General features: G+C 39.2%; 1 protein-coding gene across 4 annotated transcripts in view; it reads left to right on the top strand.

Moving 5' to 3' along the window:
- LOC116061346 (zinc finger protein 385B-like) overlaps window positions 1–21076 on the top strand; it is a 79359-nt gene that overhangs the window by 32876 nt on the left and 25407 nt on the right. For 2 of the 4 annotated variants that reach the window (XM_031315491.2, XM_031315489.2), the window contains exon 2: window positions 5328–5594. In XM_031315491.2, the coding sequence (XP_031171351.1) occupies window positions 5328–5594 (267 nt within the window). Of the gene's footprint in view, window positions 1–1470; window positions 1654–5327; window positions 5595–17326; window positions 17744–21076 lie in introns of those variants that run through there. The other 2 variants (XM_031315490.2, XM_031315492.2) reach the window with 2 other exon arrangements.

The raw sequence follows: 21076 nt of genomic DNA, 5'->3' as shown, positions 1-21076 counted from the left end.
CAGACACCATTGTTAGCTTTATAAGACCTTGGGGTACATGTTATGTTATGTAAGTGGCGTGACGAAATTCAAACTGTAAATATACGAAAGTTATGCTGAAAGTGTAGCAACGATCTTTTCCCATAGGATTAAATGGGACACATAGCCTAGCTTGCAGCTCAGGAGCTCCGCGGAGCCCCGAGCCCCGGTCGTCCAGTAACTGAGAACCGGTGACTTTAACTGGGTATGCCGCTTTCTCGTCAGACTGTGTGGAGCTCCTAAAGTCCGACACGTCTTACTAAATTTGCAATTAGCCATCAATTTTCATAAAACTGCCCATATTTGAGCTTTATGTAGTTGATTTCTCGCTTAAAAAAGTCTCAGAAGTGAATTTAATAACGAAATAGCCCGACAAACAATGTATAACTTTACAGTGTCTGAAATATGAGATCTGCTGTCTCGTCTCCAATGTGTTTCTATGGGGTTCGCTCAAACCAATCAGCACGCAGCTCATCTAAATATTCATGAGCATACCATATTTTCAAGAAAAGCTCTTGTTCCAAATAGAGCCATATTCACAGGGTAGTTAAGGGCCTAATAAAATAGCATTCAGGCAATTTTCAGCCCAACCAATGTTACATACCTTAGGAGACCTTAAGGAACAGTGTAAAATGCCCTATATAATCATTCTATCACCCCTTTAAAAATGCTAAATAATAGAATTTTAATCACGTGATAAAACATGCGATTAATCGCGATTAACTATAGAAATTCAGCGATTAATCGCGATTGAGAAAAAATTCATCGTTTGACAGCCCTAAGTCTAATGTCTTGTTTGGCTGGTGACACATATCATTAGTTGGGATCCTTTAACAAGATGCAAATGCAGGATGTTGTACTACTGAATATTTTTGACTCTTTCTACTCTGCAGTTGTGATAACAGCTGTAACTAACAGATTTCAGACCTCTCTCGCTTTGTCTTCAAGACCAAAGTAATACTCAGAGATAATGGCTGTTATTATATCATCAAAAAATGTAACCAACAGTGTTTTTATTTTGCCACAGTGCAGTTTGGGGTTGTTAAAAGTTGCAGTATTGGGTGTGATTTCTTTCACCGTATTTACACAAGGGCAGCTGGAAATGGCTCAGTGATTTTTAACACATTGCTATGAATGAGAAGTTATCTCATGCTTACTAGTCATGCCGATATGAGAGAGAGAGAGAGAGAGAGAGAGAGAGAGAGAGAGAGAGAGAGAGAGAGAGAGAGAGAGAGAGAGAGAGAGAGAGAGAGAGAGAGAGAGAGAGAGAGAGAGAGAGAGAGAGAGAGAGAGAGAGAGAGAGAGAGAGAGAGAGAGAGAGAGAGAGAGAGAGAGAGAGAGAGAGAGAGAGAGAGAGATCGTGGACCAACAGCCAGACAGGCTGATGAGTGCTGGTATGTAAAGAGCTGCCAGGGCCAGATAGCTTCCCTAAGAGGACAGCACAACAGATACTGCATTTACAGATAAAGGTTCTGCGTTGCTGATGCTTGAGCTCCTCTCAGAGCTTTTTGTATAATGAAACTGTTCCAATAGTTCCATGATACACAGAGATCTTACTGCCGGCTTACTGGGATTTATCTCAAACCAAAGGGTCCGGAAACTGTGCTAATGTCTCCTGCATGGATAATACAACCAGTAAGTAATCATACCACTTTACTGTACGTCAATAAAAGATGTTATACAGACTATCTGCAAGAAGTTTTGATTTCCATGTGGTATTGCTGTAGCAGAGTTCACCGTGATTTGTAATTCTTTGTGCATCTTTTGCTGATAGGAGTTAGATATGTATAGTGTGTCACAGTGCCCATGCTCGTTTGCTCATAATCATGCTTCATTAGGTCCTATTTTCTTCACAAGCGTAGAACAGTAATTTATTCTTTTTCATGTATTTGTTTTTTTGCTCATTTATTCTTAATGAATCTTGTTTAATTGATTGTATGCAGTCCAGGTGTGCTCTTGAATTCTTCATTTCTTTATTATTATTTTTGTTCTTTAAGAGATGCACAAAATGGAATTCTTTTTTTTTCTTCTTTTTTTAGTATAACATAACTTGATTGTCCAACACCTATTTCAAAAGACATGACCAATAAATAAAGATTCATGTTGCCTGTTGCATACACTCACTTTAAAGGCTCAAATTCAGGCCTGTTTAGTTTGTTACTAAGTCCAATTTCAGCTTCATTTATTGATGTAATTTCAACACTAACAGAAGTCAACAATTTAAAACTCACACCTGCCCCCTAGGTGTTAGGTTCTCTGTAAAAATACATGTGACACATCAAATCAATCAATGAAGGACCCAGAGGAACAGCTACAGCAGTGTAGTTTTTTTTAAATCTTGTTTTAGCTTCACTCACTTCACAGGACTTCATTCACTTTCAGTCACTTGTGCTCTCTTTAGTTCTAAGAAAGTACAAGTGATCGACAGTGTGGATTTCTTGTAAAAAAAAAAGTCACTGGAGTGCAAAGCTTTGTTTTAAGTGCCCATTATGAACAAAAAATGCATAGATTCCTGTTTGACACAACAATTTCACTCTGGTATACCATCCAGTACATCAGATATCTAAACAGGCCATTTTAAAGGATGTTATGTTAAGGTGAATATTTTGCATGACACCTTGCAGGGGTCAACTGCAACACTGGTGGAGCACCAGTAACTTAACCATTTAGTCTGTAGGGTTGGTAGCAGAGGACTGGGCTGTTCCCAGCTGAACACGCCTGTGCCAGACAGACAGAGCAGCCCTGGCTGTGGTACACAATGCCAACAGAAACCAGCAGCTGCTGGCCAGTCGGCCGGCAACCTGTTAGAAGTTGTTTTATAATGGGGCTGTCAGGTGCCAACTCTAGCTGACCACATAAAGACGAGTGAGTGGAGCAGTTCGGGTGGCTCCAGTGTATTGGAAGATTTCCACCTGAACTAGTGGCATCACTGTGCAGTATTAGACATTAGCCAACAGGAGCAGCTAACACTGCTTGACTTGAATTAAAAACATATTTATTATTCTTTATATTTCACATTTTGAAGTTGCATATTACTGTTACAAAAAAGCAAAGTATGCAGGCACATAAACAAAATTACTAGTTTATTTTATATCTCTATAATCTGGATTTATTATATTTATCAGATATAGCATCTAGGACAATTTTCTTTTGACTTTTGACTTGACGTCTGCAAATCTACATGGCCCATAAGGCATATACACCACATGATCTAACATGCTTACAGTACATTTTGAAATAATATTTACAGATGCACAGATACTTCACACTGTATGTGCTGGCAAGCTATTTTAACACCTGTTATATGGTTTGATAGATGTTTCCCATTTAGCAGGCAGTAAAAACTCTGAAATGTTTCATAATGTTGATGTATTGTTTATTCATTCATTGTATTCTATTATATTTCCTGTACATTTATATACAGGCTGCAGTATGTCTCAGAGTTTCTCTACCTCATACTTAGCTATTTCCAGAGCTCACTGCCCATCTCACTGTCTCCATCAGCAAATGTAGTTTGCATAGTTGTCATCATGTAACTTAAAAATGGAACTCTATAACTAAACAAACTGGTGTTCATTCATTTTTTATTATTATTTATAGAGGACAGTGCATAATAATCAACTTAAAAACATAGGCTAATTGTTACTATGCTGGAGTTACTTCAACAGCTAATTTACAACAATCCCAAAACACACTAAAATGAGACTAATCAGTTAAAAACATATGTCACAAGAATTTACTACAAGACAGCCTCAACAGATGACTAAGCTGACCTCCGGTTGTTTTACGTTCATTTCATCCCTTAATTGGAGGGACCTTATCGATACAAACCACCTTAAAGTAAGTTAAATGCCCACACATCAATACTGTTCTGTGATGGCCATTTACTGACAACGAGCAAAAGTCTAAGCTCTTATCTAGCAGCATTCTGACAGAATTGAGACAGACAGCCAGAGAGCAGCAGCATATTTCCGCCTCAGAATGTATTGTGTATTTTGTGTTGTGTTACTTTGAAAAAAATTACTTGCACCTGCATTTACTAGTTTGTGGTAATCAATCAAATCAAAACATATGAGCCAAGGTAAAGTAGTGCTGAAAAGATTAGTTAAATAAGTCAGTTAACTGTAAATTGAATTTCGTCTTCTGGACAGTTGGATGGACAAAAAAAGCTATTTGAATACATCAAGTTGGGTTTGGACTTTCTGTCAAAGTACAGAACAGCCGGTGAACATTTCCCAACTACATTACTAGAAAACGTAATTCAGTCTGCTGTTGCATATTGCAGTAGTTGTACATAGAAGACAGAGTCGTTTTTTTCTTACACCTGGTTGAAACACATTTTATTCCATCACCATCTTCACCAGCAGTAACTCATGTCCCTATCCACTGCCAGACTGTAGTAGAACACCATTCAAATAATCATGGTGATGGGCTGAACAGCTTTGAAGTCCATGCAGCTAGTCAGAGGCTGATGAATTCCAATGAACACATTTCCCTTCCACTTTCATCTTTCCACCAGTCCAATTGAATTTTCAGAACGGCAAAGATTTTTCAAGTGATGGTTTCTGTTTGGTGGGGGTTGTGTTCAGCGAGGCGGGAGGATAGAATGTCCAATACCATGAGTACTTAATTGATGCCATTATCATATGAACAGCACCCAAACAAAGAATTCAGTTAGACTTTGGGTGACAGATCCACAATCACAGCAGCGCTCACGTTATGGTTGCTGCTTGATTTATGCTGCCAGTCGCTCAGTTATTAAGTGCTCACACATAGAAATATGTCACTTTGTGTACCCCGGGAATCGGCTTTTATTATCTGATAAAAAGAGAGAAGCTGGAACAAGATGCTTATCTGCACACTATACACATCTTTGTTGTAATGCTGTGATATGTGCCAGAGATAGGCCACGCTTTTCAGCTAATGCATGTTTAAGTGCCAGGCTATACTAATTTAATGGGATCACATATAGAAATTTAGTATTTTCTGACAGTAAACGCTCTGGTCAAAGGATGTTGATAAATCCAAGCGATAAGCATCTCTTGTCTGCCTATGAAATCTCTCCGTTTTGGTACAACGAAATATCAAAGACTATAATGGTGGTGCACATAAAATTACAGTTTAAATCACACAAAAGAAAAAGACCATTACTACTCTGCCCTGAATGGAGCCATGCTGCTCTGTTGCCCCCCTGTGGAGACTTTAACAACATACATTTTGAATGAAATGTCTCACATGGGGACTGTATTGTTTCTATTTCACATTGCATTGTGCAACACTTCTGATTAAAGACCTTTTTCTTTCTCCAGGTATGAAGCGTCCAAAGAGCCCCGTCTGGCTGGACAGCAACGCTCCTCCCAAGAGTCAGGAGGACCAGGCGGAGGAAGAAGAAGAGGAAGATGAAGAGGAGAGGAGGGTGCACAGGGCCAAACGAGAGCGACGTCAAGGCAGCAGCAGTGCCACTATGTGCCATGTGTGCAACATACAGCTGAACTCTAGCGCCCAGGCCCAGATCCACTACCGAGGGAAGACGCACCAGAGGAGGCTGCACCGACTGGCAAAAGCTGTCAGCACAGGTATTCACTAGGGGTGGGGGGAAAAAATCGATACAGCATAGTATTGTGATATATTCTGTGGCAATACTATATCAATACACAGACGCAAAGTATCAAACTTTTATTATATATTTGTCGGTCAGTTTGTCTGCTTGACAATCCCATTTTGTAGCAATAAAATTGAAGTGAGATGAACAAACAGAGAAATGTATCTTTTTAGATAAAACCGATGTTAACAAAGTTTCCTTTTGGGATATAATTTGAAATTGGAAAAAATTTGAAGTTGGGAAAAAGTTAAAATTGCAAAACATCGCAGAATATGTTTAAAATTGCAATAATATCGTAACATAAGTATCGTGATGATATCGTACCGTGAGGCCTCTGGTGATTCCCACCCCTAGTATTCACTGATTCTATTTTCTCAATACTTATTTCACTTAGCTCCACAAAGGTTGAGTTACCTGCTGATTCACTGCAGATTATGAGATTTAAAAGTAGCCTCACGAGCAACAAGAACAGAACTACACACATCATTATCATTTCGGTTTGTAAATGTATCCTACTAATGCTGTCTCATTGTATTTCATCTCTTCTCAAATTTAATTTTCTGATGCTGTTTGTATGTGCTTGTGTGACTGTCATGTGATTTTTTTTCTGCTGTATTATGGTCTCTCTTGCAAAAGAGGCCGTTTTATTAACTATATCTATACAATCTAATGAAATCCTGCCACATATTCTACCTTTACAAAGCTTATAGAGTAGAATAGAATAGATAGCTTTTTTTATTGTCATTCAACTGTACATACAGAGTGCATTTCATTCCACTGGCTCATAAATACTGCTTTAACTAAAAACAAAAAGTTTAAAAAATAAAATAAAGAAATACAAATAAAATACGTTTAAGAAAAATAGATACTTTTATTGCACGTTTAAAAAAAAAATTACTGTTTATGCAGTGTTATAGTCCACATGAGGCCCACTGCAGGGGGTTATTAAGGGGGGTTATTGTGAGTTCAGGAGTCTGATGGCTTGTGGGAAGAAGCTGTTCTGGGCCGATCTGCACCGGATGCTGCAAAACCTCTTGCCAGAGGGCAACAGAGATGATGGGGATGGGTGAGGTCTGTTGTGATGTTTTTGGGCCGGATCAGACAGCGTTTGTGTGCAAGGTCCTGGATGGAAGGCAGTGACAACCCAATGATGTAGTGATAGTGTGAAGCACTGCCACAAAACACCACCAAGTCCGCGTGCCTGCGTAGAACCTTCCTTCTACTTCTCTCCCTAGTAGCGCGAAACCAAAACATGGCGCAGCAAAAGCTGACAATTTTGTCTGGACAGACGAGGAGGTGGCACAACAGGGCATGGACTGGGAGTCCTGCCAGTCAAAATAGATAGACATATGGACCGAATTTCTTCAGCAGTATCCTTTACCTGGAGGGACGTCATATCCACACGAGAAAGACGCTACCTGTAAAAGTCAGATATCATCAAAGCTGAAAGCCATCCGGACCAAGTATAGGCAGGCTGTGGATACCCAACGGCGGAGTGGCCATGGGCGAGTAATCACTCTATATTTTCATTTATGTAACGAAATATGGGGTGGGTCGCCAGCCACCACAACCACACACATAAGATTTCCACTCTGGAGGGTGGTTTCACTTTTTTGCGTTTTTAAGCCCCAAAAACGCCGTTGCCGTCTAAACGAAAGGCACATCTGATAAAATATTTTTACGTTTTCACCCGCGAGCGTTCTCGTGTAAACAGGGCCTTAGCTTTTTCCAGAGTTTTCAACCATATCAAACATCGGTGTTTTCTTTGTTGGCATGGAGATGGATCTGTTGACATGCGAGCTCAGTAGCTGTCATGATTTCATTCATAGCACTTTGCTCCCGATGAAGAAGTCTGTGTGACACAGTTGAAAGCTCCAGAAAAGGCTAACAAAGAATTCATGCTTAACTCTATGGATAATTTTTTAAGGTTGTAGTTTGCAATGCTGTAAAATGCTGTACTTCAAAGTGAGTCATATGTATATGAATATCAAATGAGAATAAGTGGGAGCTTTAGCAGAGAATAACCATTTTAACTGACTTTTCAAAGCAAATTAAGACAACTTACAGAGACAGAAAAAGGACAGGTAGTCCCAAATGAATGGACCTTTCCTACTGCAGATATTCTGACTTGTCACAGCAGAAAACACATTAATTACACTTGTGTCTTTCATCCGATGACAATATAAAATGTCTGCTGTGAAAAATGTCTCAATGATTGAAACATTATGCAATAAAGCAGCGGAAAACAACAGTTCAACACTAATTGCTAGAGAGAAACAACAACATGTAGACCCTCACCAACATTGACTGAAAGACTCATAACTTTATATTTACTTACAAACTGCCTCAAAATGACCATAGTTGAATCAACACCTCTTACAGTCTGGACAAAAACAGAACATTATGAACTTCTTCAAATTGCTATTTACTGCAGGGCTGTTGTATTGTCAGTGCTTCTGTTATTTTGTCATCTGCAGTGTTTTAATCAATTTTTCGTCCATAGAGGGTCTGTTTACAAATGCTAGAAACATACTGCTTTGTGTCTGAGCCTCATGCTTCTTGGTGCTGGAGTTAGATATCAAGAAAATTTGCCCAACATCTGCTAACAGTGTGAGTGAATGTGTCAGTACAGATACTGGGTCTGTCTTTAACACTGCTATGGGTTTTTTCTGCTGCATAGACAAAATATTTTACAAGTAAATGCTGCATAAAAAAACAACAAAAAGTAAGGTTTGGACTTTGGAGCCCCCCACAACCTGTCAGAAAAGCTTTGTATTTACTTTGCACTGACTATGCACATTCTGCAAATATAGGCTTTCCAGTAGAAGTTGTGTTGTTTGGTGTTTTTGGCACACACAGAAAGGTAGAGAAATAGCATTTCAGCAGACTCGGAAACTGTACCCTAATACCTAACACACCTTGTTTAGTCAGGTGTTTATTTATTTTGACTTAATAGTATACTCTTTCTGTCACAATTGTGTAAATGTTCACATCTGCAAACCATGAGGAGGTGTTATGCATTCAGTATATATTTACTATTCCAGAAGAGCCCATTTTCTGCACACCTGTTTTGACGAGGGGCCATTAATCACCTTCACTCACCACCACCACCTGTGTCACTGCCGCGCTGATCAATCAGCACTCAGCAATCACAGAAAAAGAGCCTCTAATGAACAACTGGCCAAAAATATGGCACTTTTTAATGTTGATTTATGAGTGTCTCTCTCTCTCTCTCTCTCTCTCTCTCTCTCTCTCTCTCTCTCTCTCTCTGTTGGCTTAGCACACATGTTTAGCTGTTTCAATCACACTGCACATGAAATAAATGAATAGTACGTATATCCATTGTTTAATTTCTCCCTCATTTCAACCTCATTTTGTTATCATCAGAATGTTATTGACTTTTTCTATGTCAGATAATAGCCTCTGCAGATCATCATTCATACTTAAAAGTATGAGACTGATCCCGGGCATAAGTGTGTGTGTGTGTGTGTGTGTGTGTGTGTGTGTGTGTGTGTGTGTGTGTGTGTGTGTGTGTGTGTGTGTTTGTACATGGTCCCCATTTTTATCTATCTACCTATTGTATTTGGGACTTTCCAGCATCCAGCACCAAACTTTTAGTTCCTGACTGTCTGATTAGGAGCTCTGATGTTAACTCCAGTAACTTTTATGGAAATCCAGGTCAATGGCTGGCTTCTGTCCAGCATTTTGGTGCAGAAACAGACACTTCTGTGAATGTTACCCCGTTTCAGTTGAAAACAAAAGACTGGTGACTCCTCCTCCAAGACTACAGATGGAGATACAGACAACAACTGTGTCTGAAATCACTCCCTCGTCCACTCATTCAGTGCTCCCTAGTGCACTTAATACCGATTTTGGACATAGCCAAGATGAAAAAATAACTCTTTGATACAGTTATCCATCAGTTATAATAAAGACAGCTTTTTCGGTTTACCACTGGAGATGTCTAGTTGGAGTTAGTTCATGCTGTCTGCTTAAATAAACCTGAAGGAAAGCCAAAAGCAGAAGCGTGGTTTAGTGAGCAGGCTTTTCGGCAGCCTACTGGTTTAGGTGTTGTATATTTATAAGGCAATCTCAAGTCTGCTAACTGTTATTATACAATGAGTGTCTAAAAGTGCCACAACAATCTGAGAAAGTGTGAAGGTGACCTCCATTCTGCTCCAGTTTGCTGGCAAGAAAGCAGGGAGCGATTTGTTCTCTCAGATAAAATGCTGCCATTACTGCCAAATTTCTCTAAAACAAGTGAAGGGTTGTGCAGGAAATAGTTCCCTACCATAATTCCTACCATAATGAACACTCTACAGTATGACATACACAGAATTTTAATTTACCCCTTGGTGTACCGCAACTAAAGGGCTGTTGACCTATTTAGACTTACAGCAGTGATTACCACCACTGCAACTGTTTTAAAATGTATTGGTTTACATTTTGGTGTAGGCCGCTATCACACTTCATTGTCTATTGTTCATCATTGCATGCTTTACATAATGTGCATGTGTTGATTAGACATCAACAGCATCAGCACTGACAAAGTTTAAACAGCCAACCTGCTGCAGACCACAATGTCAGAGCTATCTCATCCAATAATTGATAGTTGAGATGAGACTCATGGGCAGCTTGTGTCAGTCCCTCAGGGTGAAGGGCTTCTTGTTTCCCCACACGGGGCACAGAGTGATTTCACACCTGCCATTTTGAAACCGGTTAAATGAACCCTACAGTGTTTGTTTGGGTTGTTGTGAAATTGACAATACCGCAGTCAAACAACTCCCCGGCCTAAAAATAGCCGTGAAAGGGTTTATTTGGAGCAGACGTGCAACTTAAAGACAGGAAAAAAGCCTGTAAATTGTCCTTTCAAAGACACAGACTGCCTAATTATTTGCCAGTATCCTGTTCTTCTTTGTCATGTTAAACCTGCTACTTATGTATTTTGCATGTTATTAATCTAACAATTTCTTACTCAAGTAATTTATATTAAAAACAAATGCCCATCATATATGCATTCCTGGAAATCCAAGGTGACATCTTCCAATGTTTTATGTCTGACGAACAGTCTGGTTTATCACTGGCTGTAATGTTTCATATCTAACCAACAGAACAAGTGAACTGTAGGATTTTATTTCCTATGGAGCACTAAGCATCCCTGTGGTGGCTTATATAACATTTTGTAAAAACAACATGACAATTTATTAAATTCATCAACAGTTTTCTGGCACAAAATGGCAGCCAAGCAGATCTTCTGTCAAACCTTGTAAACAAATAGTAAGGAGGATTCCCACACACAAATGGCAGGTTTACACAATGTCTCACAAGCCATTCTTCCTGTTGCCTATTTCCAAGTAGAGAGAAGAAAAGGAGGACGAGCTAAGTCAATTAAGGTGACTGTTAGTATAATTCAGTCTGTGCTGCGATGAAACCAGCCTTATAATACCTATTCCCTTCCCACAGCTGAACTAGTATTCCCTTTATTTAGCCGCATGAAGTGATTGCTCAAATGAAAAGAGATTTTAATAGGGTGCTTCTCACTGGGGGCCTTTTGAAAAGGGAACGTTACAAAGCAGTTTCCACTTCCTGCACTCCACACTGAGCGATCTGGACCACTGTGGAGTCATTTCAGTTCAGGGGTTATGGTTTTCAAATTTTCAGTATGATGTGTGTTTGTGTCATGCGTATAAACTCACATGAAAATAACATATCTGATATGCGTGTATACTGCACACACAGACACACTCAAAAGTCGAGGTAAAGGAGAAATAGGGGACATAGTGGGCCCCAGATGTTTAGTGCTTTTAAGGTTCAATTTGCACAATTCGGTGTGAATTAAAGATAATAGCCCCTTTCAGAGATGCACCCCTTTACGTTAATCTGAGGGCAATTTAAAGCAGCCATATTATGCTCATTTTCAGGTTCATAATTGTATTTTAAGGTTGTACCAGAATAGGTTTACATGGTTTAATTTTCAAAAAACACCATATTTTTGTTGTACTGCAGTGCTCTCTCTCACTGCTGCAGATCCTCTTTTCAGCTGGTCTCTGTTTTAGCTACAGAGTGAGACCTCTTTTCTTCTTCTGTACTATCTTTGATTGCACTGCACATGCCCAGTAGCTCAGATGTAGATCATGTCAGCTAGCTAGCTCCATAGACAGTAAAAGAAAGGCTGACTTCGGTCAGTTACAAGGCAGGATTAGCTGGGAGACTTCTAAATGAGGGCGTACATGTAAGTAGTTCTTTTGTAGATTATGGTGAACTTGTGTGTGTTGTAGCAGTGCTTTGCTACTGAGAACGAGGTAGCATGCTAGCGTTAGCATGCTAGCGTTAGCATTAGCGTTAGCATGCTAACGCTACGAGCTAATGGTTGCGGTTAGCCTGCTCGTTTCGGCTTGTGACGTCACAAGCCGTGCCGATTTTGAACAGCTCACCTAGAGACTGAAGGCAGGACACATTCAGAAACTGTATCTCACTCTAAACAGCATGGATGGATTTTTTTCAAAGTTTGTATGTGTGTGGAAGCACCAGAGACACAACATAACACCCCAAATCCCAGAAAAAGTGATTCTTTCATAATATGGGCACTTTAACATGTCGTCTCAGGTCTGGATTTCAGAAGTCTGAGTTGTTAACCGTTCCAACAAAGAGACATTTGCCCTCTAAACTTCTCAGATGGTTTCATTTGAATAATTCTTTGAGGCCCAATAAGGGTTAAATGATTCATTATTTCACAAAAAAGCAAAGATTACACAATATTAAAAATATATATCATTTATTTTGTAGCACAACTTGAGAACTAATTTATGCATGTCATGTTTCCATGGGTCCATTTGAGATTGAGTCCAAAACCTGTGAAGACTAGGCTAAAATGCTCCTTTTAGCTCTTCTCTTATTTTTCCTTTTCAACCAATGGAATTGATTGGATGCATGTACATTTTACTTATCTCCAACAGGATTCAGAGAGGAGAGAAACATGTACTGAATGAAGGATAAATAAAGCCAGTAAGAACACAAAAACATCTGTTCGAGAGAGATTTTCTTTTATTCAACTCCTGTGTCTTCCCACATATAAGATATATATCAAATACATCTTAACTGCACATAATTTGGCGTAATGACATAATGTAATTATAACAAACAAAAATGCCTTGAAAGGGTGATGGAGTTTCTAGTACAAATGCAGCAGGTTTTGCTGTGAAGTCCTTAACAGTGAATATCTTTTGTCTTTAAAAATTGAGAACACAAACATTGTGTGTGTTTATGTTGTCTGTGAGGAGGTATAGCCTTAAAGAATAAAAGTTTCTTGTGCACAGTTAGATTACATGAACTGTAACTGTAACATTGCCTGCAGGCTTACTCTGCAAGATGTGCACTGATATGCATCTTTGGCTATTTTTAGGTATTCGTCGTATTCCCGTGTATACGCACCACCACACCTCTGGCTAAAAAGCCAAGTTTCAGAGTAACTTAATGTGACTGTACTTGGATTTTCAGTCTTCTTTCATTTGATTTTTTTAAATTAAGACACATTCTTACTTCACACATTCACACATTCAGACACATCCTAAATCCTGAAAAATAAAGTTGGTTCAGAGAGGTGACCTAAACCATTTTCTGCACTGTTTATAACAATCTTCTCACTGAAAGGGAAAATTAAGCCTCTCTTCTTTCTGGAACAAAGCTTCCCCTCACTAATAGAAAATCTCCTCTAAATTTCTCAAACAGAGCTCCACTGCAGATTGACTTGGCGTAATACTTACCTGACTGTTGAATTGTTCCTTCTCCTGTATACCCACATACAGTAGATATATGGTATCACAAAAACAACCATAAAAGTGGTATGCCTGTGCCCGCACGCACACACACATACACACACACATACACACACACACACACACACACACACACACGCACACACACACACACACGCACACACACACGCACACACACACACGCACACACACGCACACACACATGCTGAAAAAAACGATGAGTGATGAAATAGGACATTTATCAGGTTGGGTTTTTTTTGCTGCTTGGCCTCATTTCATACAGCAGAGACTGCTTAGCAAAAACCAGCCATTTTTAAGATGTCACTTGCTCTGTCATCGACAGCTATTCTGCACAGTCTGAAGGCCTGCAGGAAGGAGTGGAGCTGGAGACTGAGAGAATAACAGGAGTGATGCTGGCTTGTTCACCATTTCCTATTTTTTTCCTGAATCAATGGTTGGCAGATATACACCAAAACCCTCAGGGGCTGATAGCGTTAAAGCAGACACCTGTTTTACAATATTTTCCAATGGCTGTGTCATCTACAGGTCAGAGATGTGTCAGAAATTACCCAAGGAGCTGTACTTGGTATTTTAAGTGGCAGAGAGCCATTATCCTGCATGTGAAGAAGAGTCAATAAATTTGAATACAAACATGAGAAACGTTGGATTTGTCTTAGTGGTGAAAGTGTAACTTTTTGAGATTGGTTTTGGATGTTATCCAAGATACAATAAGTAAATGTATGTATGTAAGTGTTGTCATTATAAAAGCAATAAGTTAAAATGCATTGAGCTGCGATACTGTCAAAATGCAGAAAAAAAATGTTTTGGTTGGTGAATTAGGTTGAGAGGAAAGAGGCTTTTGTTGTCCTTCTCTGTTTCTGTCATTTCCATAAGTAACATGGCATGACAATTATACACACATACAGATTCCATATAGGTAAATAGAGGTATGCATAGCCGATGTTTAGTAGTAGGTCCACAAAGAATGAAAGCATAATCTGTGTAGCCGACACACAACCGTTCTGCTCGAGGCCGTCTTTCATTTGAATGCAGCAGGCTGAAATCAAGTGTATAACTGTCAGGATTTGTCAGCGTTGTGCTTCCACACCACACTTATTCAAGTGGACATGTAGCCAGCAAGGAGCACACAGGGCAGACACAAGCAGTGTGTGTGTGTGTGTGTGTGTGTGTGTGTGTGTGTGTTTGTGTCTGTGTGTGTGTGTGTGTGTGTTTACGACACTGTAAATGACATTTGAGGCCAGGGTTCCGGGGCAGACACTGTGAGAATAATCGTGTTTATTTGAAGTGATTATAGTGACTGTGGAATGAATAACAATGCATTGAAGGCCTGCCCTCCCCAGCGGTGTGTACAAGCTTCTGTGTTGCCTCTACAAATATCCAGCTACGTGCTTCTGGAATGAGTCAAGATTTCAGATGCACTGAAACTCTTCCTCTCCTCCTCTTCAACAACTGAAAGCACATACCAGAGAATCCTAAGCTTAATGTATGTATACTCTTAATATTTAAGAACATGTCCATGTTGCAAACTGTAAGAAGTTCTCAGATCCTTAACTTAAGTAAAATGAATACCACAATGCAAAAATACTAATGTTTCAAGTAAAAGTCCTATACTTAAAATATACTATATATTTATACTCTAAAATGGGGCCACTCAGCCTAATGGTTACAATATATACTACATATAAGGAGCAGCAATTTCTGTAAATTACATTTTTATATATTCATTTTCATGCCTTTTATTAGAGAGACAGTAGAACCCCATGCAACAAAGGTCCCCAGCTGACATGAACTAAGGACGTTTTGATTCATGGTCGGCACGTAAACCCCTCGGCCACGAGAGCACCCCGTGTACATTTAATATTAATCTGAAAAGTAACTAGTTGGAATAGCTGTACAACTGAATTTAGTGGTGTAAAAGTGCAATATTTCTTTTTGAAATGTAGGTAATGTAAGTATAATGTTGTATTACATAAACATTGTATTTAAAGCTGTAGTGCATAGTTTCTTGCTCCCCCCATGACAAATTCTTAGTAATGACAACAGCACTGTCGGAGCAACCACATGCCGCAAGCCTTGTGATCGCACCCCCCACCCCCCACCCCTCCTCCACACAGTTGCTAACACGGGGGATTAAAAAAGAAGAGGTAATTATCTTGTAATTGTTATGTACTCTTTGTCTCCAAAGCTGAACGCTGCTGTTGTCGTTTCTCAGCGGTGATGTAAAACGCATCACTCGAGCTTCTGCGCGCGAAAGTCACTGGATGACACCATTTTGTAAACATAGCCATACTGAGAAATACAGAGAGAGTTTTGTGGAGCTGATAGGCTTAATTAGCTTTGCATCAACACATTTGGCATTGGCTTGAATGTAACGGACATTCATCATATAAAATAGTTGCGCACTATAGGTTTAAATACTGTACTTGAATGAATATACTTCACATCATTTCTCAATGGTAACACCAATACCATTGCTGTTGTATGTATACATACATACATACATACAAATACATTGCAACTCAAAGAACCATTTGAGCTAAATATCACACAAAAAGGGTGACACAGAACACAGAATCCAACTCTGCTCTGCAGTGTGTTAATACAGTAATCATCGAAAGATTAGTCTGTAAAATGAGCGAGCGATTAGGTGTACAAAAATCTCTCCCACCTGCTCATTTAAATAAACACTCTGCTAGAGCTGCACGCTGCTTGATCTCAAATAGTTTAAATCAGTGTTGAGTGCGGAAATAGCTGAACTATCAATATGCTAAGCTTCCATGATTTATGATTCAGATTTGTGTAACTCGCTACAGAGTCAAAACCCTCTACTGCATGGAAGCATTGGATAGATTGGGGTCTTCTGATAATGTATCATTTGCATAAGAAATATAATGTATTTGAATGGCTACACATTATTCTCATCTAATGCTTACTTCCATTACTTATGGTGGCTAATGTTAGCAGACCTTAGATATATATTGTCGTGTAACTGTCAGTTTGCTGACTCTTCTCTACTTGTGCTACAGTCTTGTTCAACAAATGTTACACAGTGTCGCTTTGAATATTCAAATGTTTCCCTTTTCTTGCATTGATGTGCCCCTTGTGGCGCTTCTTCTTGTTCCTCCCCAAAATGCAATTATAGCCACATCAGCCACTCCTGTGATTGTCATGTAAAAATGTATAAATGAGAGTGTCTAAAAGACATGACATGCAGGAGAGGGTTAACCTTCAGAACACAATACTGGGGTTGTATGTAGGAAAACTGCAGAATGTACAGTTCATTTAAATATTACTCTACTGCTTACTTTGGCTGAACACTAAATCACTGTTTAATTATGCTGGTGATTATATCAGTCCCACCAAAGTGGTGGTGGAAAAAATAATGACTATGTTCTGCTTGAGTGACTCAGGTATTTTGATTGAAAACTCTGCACACTCAACCTATTGGACATGTAAACAGGGGTGTAGAAACCATTTATTCTAATCAAATAGGGCCTTGCAATCAATCATCACAAACACCGTACTGCAGTATCTGATGTAAACATATATGATGTATCATTTGGATGTGGATTAAAAGCTTGTAAATGTTTCATCTTTGTGCCCACGATGTTGATTACTTTGGGTGACAACGTAGCACAGCTGCATTTTAAGCAGGACCGTATATACCAGAATAGAAATAGATTGATAAATGATGCCTATTGTTGTCAAGTAATGCAAGGAAGGAAATTGCATTTGATTGTCCTTTAGGGCACATGCAGGTGTGAACCCTGAATAGAAAATGGTACTGGGAAGAAGAAGAAGGGGGAGAGAGGTGGGATGTTAATGTTGTTGATAGCCAGTCCTCTGCCAGCTCTCTCTCCCCCCTCTTCCTCGCTCCCTCGCTCACTCACTCACTCGCGCTCTCTTAGATACTCACGCACACAGAAGAATACACACTTGCTCTTTAGACTCTCACCAGCCTCTTTCCCTTCTCTACTGTTTTTCTATCCGCCTCGGTGCTTCTCTCCTTCGTCTCCTATAGGGCAGCATGATCAGCAGAGCATGAGGCTTTTAATTGAAGCACATATGTGTTGTTCTTGAGCTGCGGCAGTTTGGATCACAGCCAATATGTGTCGTTGACCGAGAAAGGATTTCATTCCAGTTAGAGAATCAAAGTGGAGGAAAGATAGACACAGAAGAGAGACAGAGAAGGTTATCTGCGAGGAGGCACTTTGTTGGTTTTTGTTCAACTTCTCTGATGGGAGATAAACTGGCAGGAGACGCCTAAGTCAAACACAGAAGAGAGTAGCAAGCAGAGGTATCACAAAACACGTGGAGATGCTTTTTGGTAAGACCGTTTGTTTACTCTTACAGTGTGTGTCAGTACCATTTATTTATGGGAATGCAATAGCCTCACAAATTTTGTTTTATCAGGTTTTATTTGTCTTGAGATGTGTTGTTTTTCGTGTATCCATCTGCCTAAATGCATGTGAGTACTCCTCTGTCAAAGTGTGTTTTTACAACAATGACTTCACATCGTTGCTCAAGGGCAAGCTCAGTCTCCTGCCTACCATCTGCCCTCTTTCAGTTCCTCTGCATCCAAATGAGTCCCTCGCCTGTTTGTTTTTCTAATTGACCCCTTTTGATTAAGCCAAATGTGGAGTTCAGACCAATACAACACAGTCGCTCCCAGTTGTGTCAAGTCATTTTAAAGCCACACAAGAACAGCGCTGATATCACTGCACAGATTGCTGGCAATTATGTCTTTGCCTCCCGAGGGAAATATGCCCAGATTAGCTCGCATAATTGGAACCTGTTAAAGATAAAGGCAGTGTGGGGATTTTTTTAGTCATTTGTGTTTGTTTTTTTCAGCTAAGGGAGCATAATGCTGATTGCATTTAGGGTTTTTAAATTTGGAATCACTTTAGTGTTGCCAAGTTAAGCTCTTTTATTTCACCAGCATACGTTGGTAGTATGCATAGACAGTTTACCAGTCTCAAGTTCAAAGTTTGACCTCTAGATACATGCATGCAAATGAAAGAGTAAACAAGAGTTCAGCTGAAATGATTAATGGGCATCTAGTTTGATAATCCATTAGTTGTTTCAGTCACCAATGGCAAAAATGCCAAAAGTAGCTGGTAGGAGCTTCTTAAATGTGAGAATTTTCTGCGTTTTTATCTGTTCTATATCACTTTAAATTGCTTATCTTTTGGGTTTGGACTGTTGATTAGACAAACAAGGAATTTAAACATGTCACCTTGGTCTCTGGGAAGTTGTGATAGGCAGTTTTCATTGTTTTTTAGACATGTTATAGACAATCAATCAAGAAAATAATCAGCAGATTAATCGGTAATGAAACTAATCGTTAGTTACAGCCCTAGATTTACGTTTGTGTTTTTCATTTTGGATGAACACTGAGGCAAAAATTCTAGTCTTTATATGATGAGGATGAAAAAGAAGTGTCTCATCTCATAGAGTTAACGCAAAGTTATGTGTAAAAATTATGTGTATACATTTACATTTTGTGATATACTTCAGTAGTTTATGGACACATATACACTGTGCCGCGTGTGCCTGGATAGAAATACTAAGAAGTGTCTGTGTGGCAGCTCTGGATGCTGTCTGCTTTTAATGTCAGATTAGAGGGATCAAAGGGAAACAGTTGGAGAGGAGATAGCTGTAGACCTTTGCCTGGTGGCCATGCTGCAGCTGTCCCCACCCCTCCAGCTCTAGTCAAGAGCTGCAGTGACAGCCTCTGTATATAAATCTAATTCTATAACATGAAATAGATGTAATGATGTGTTAAAATCCTAGAATTAAGAACATATTTCTCAGCTTTGAGATTTATATCTTTCTATAGCCTACGTCTTTTGTTGAAAAGTAGTAGACATACAATTATATGTAGCACAGCAGAAACTGGGGGAGGCCTTAAAACATTGAATAAAACATTTATAATAGAGCACACCAGGATCACAATAGTGTAATAACACACATCTTACAAGCTCTGTCTCCATGCCTAACACCACATTACGCCAACGTCAGTGATGCAAATCGCAGTGACTCACAGTATGAAATGGTGACTGGTTTACATGTTCAGAGGGGCACAGCACAATTGTACCACAGTTGGAAATGTACTGCATCCAGTGGCGTAAGACGGCTAAGATGTGATTGCCACATGGTTGGTTAAAGTCTGCAATATTTATTTGGCTCTTTTTAAAAACATAATTCAAATTGCAGGAAACATGGAACAGAGAACTGATATGATAAAGCGTACCAGGTAATACAGCAAGACGATAAAAGCGTAAACATTTGGTAGAAATGGGTAAAACTATTTTTTTTTTAAATAGACACAATAAACAGGGCTGGACAATGAAAAAAAAACACGTTTTTTAAAGTGAGCTTTTAACCAAGATTTAAAACATTAACAAATGCTTTCATTATGACAAAATAATGTAATCCAGTGCTTTGGGGCACATTGTCTCTTACAGTTTTTAGTTGAGTCATCAGCTCCTTGTTCCTCTGCCTACATCTTCTCTCTTGCCCTCTACTGTCAACTAACAAATGTTTGAAAATGTCAACATATTAATTTAAAAAAGAAATACATGACATTGGCTGTGACTACAATGAACATATTATCATTAAGTGTGACACAGGCTGGCTTGAGTTCTGACATCTAACCTCTTTATTCCCTTTTAAAAGGTGAGCAAATAAAAGTCTACACTTGACTAAAATCATATTTGTGCTTGCAAAAGGCCCAATTTGCATTTTATTAGTAAAATCCTGTGACGCATTCTATCACCCACACACATACAAATTATTTACTATATATCAGAGGTTGAAAAACACTACAGAACTGCTTTAAATTGCAACAAATGATAGTTATCTGATCAGCTTGAAATAACCTACTGCAGCACAGCATAAAGCTGTTTAAGTATCTTATTCGATTTCACCTGAAGTGTAGATAATAAACTAAATTGTCTGTGGGACAAAGTACAAGTTTTTTAATGCAGTAGAAAAGAAAAACCTTTGAGTGCATGACTCACTTTATGGAACCAATAATATTAGCAAGTGGGATGATATGACCCATCATATTAGCTATGAGACATTAATCTCTGTTCTGTGGGGATGGAGAGAGAAACCAAGTCCTTATTTTATTGTTATGTTATGGAAAAGTTTTTCAAAATGTTTGACTAGACAGTTCATGAGTCAGATTAGATGGGACCATTCATTTTCCTGTTGGGGCTCAAATTCACTATCCAGCAGCGTTAATGACTCATTACTCTAATCGTAGGGTAATGAGTATAACACAGTATGGTTTTAATTGCAATACTGATAGTGTAGATTATCATAGAGAACAAATGTAATTAGGCTACTGTACTTTGACTCAATGCCTTGTGTTGGTGAGAACATTTCGATTTTTTTGTGCCACAGCAGTATCTGAAATACCCGTCATCAGCGTGGAGCCAGGATTGCAAGCTCAGTGCATCTGAAGTATGCAGCAAGTCCTCCAAACCATACGACGATATAGGTTGTTTATTCCTACCCTCTAATACGACCCACAGGCGCGTTTTCCGTCCTCGTATCTAAACCAGTGGTTCCCAACCTTTTTTCCTTGGCGGGGCGCCCCCCCTACTCATGTGTAAGAAAAGCTGAGCCCCCCCACCCTCCCAAAACCAAAGTT

This window comes from Sander lucioperca, chromosome 22 (genome assembly GCF_008315115.2).
Source record: "Sander lucioperca isolate FBNREF2018 chromosome 22, SLUC_FBN_1.2, whole genome shotgun sequence".
Classification (NCBI taxonomy): Eukaryota; Metazoa; Chordata; class Actinopteri; order Perciformes; family Percidae; genus Sander; species Sander lucioperca.
Note: the sequence above shows the minus strand (reverse complement) of the source record. Positions and strands in the feature narration are given on the sequence as shown.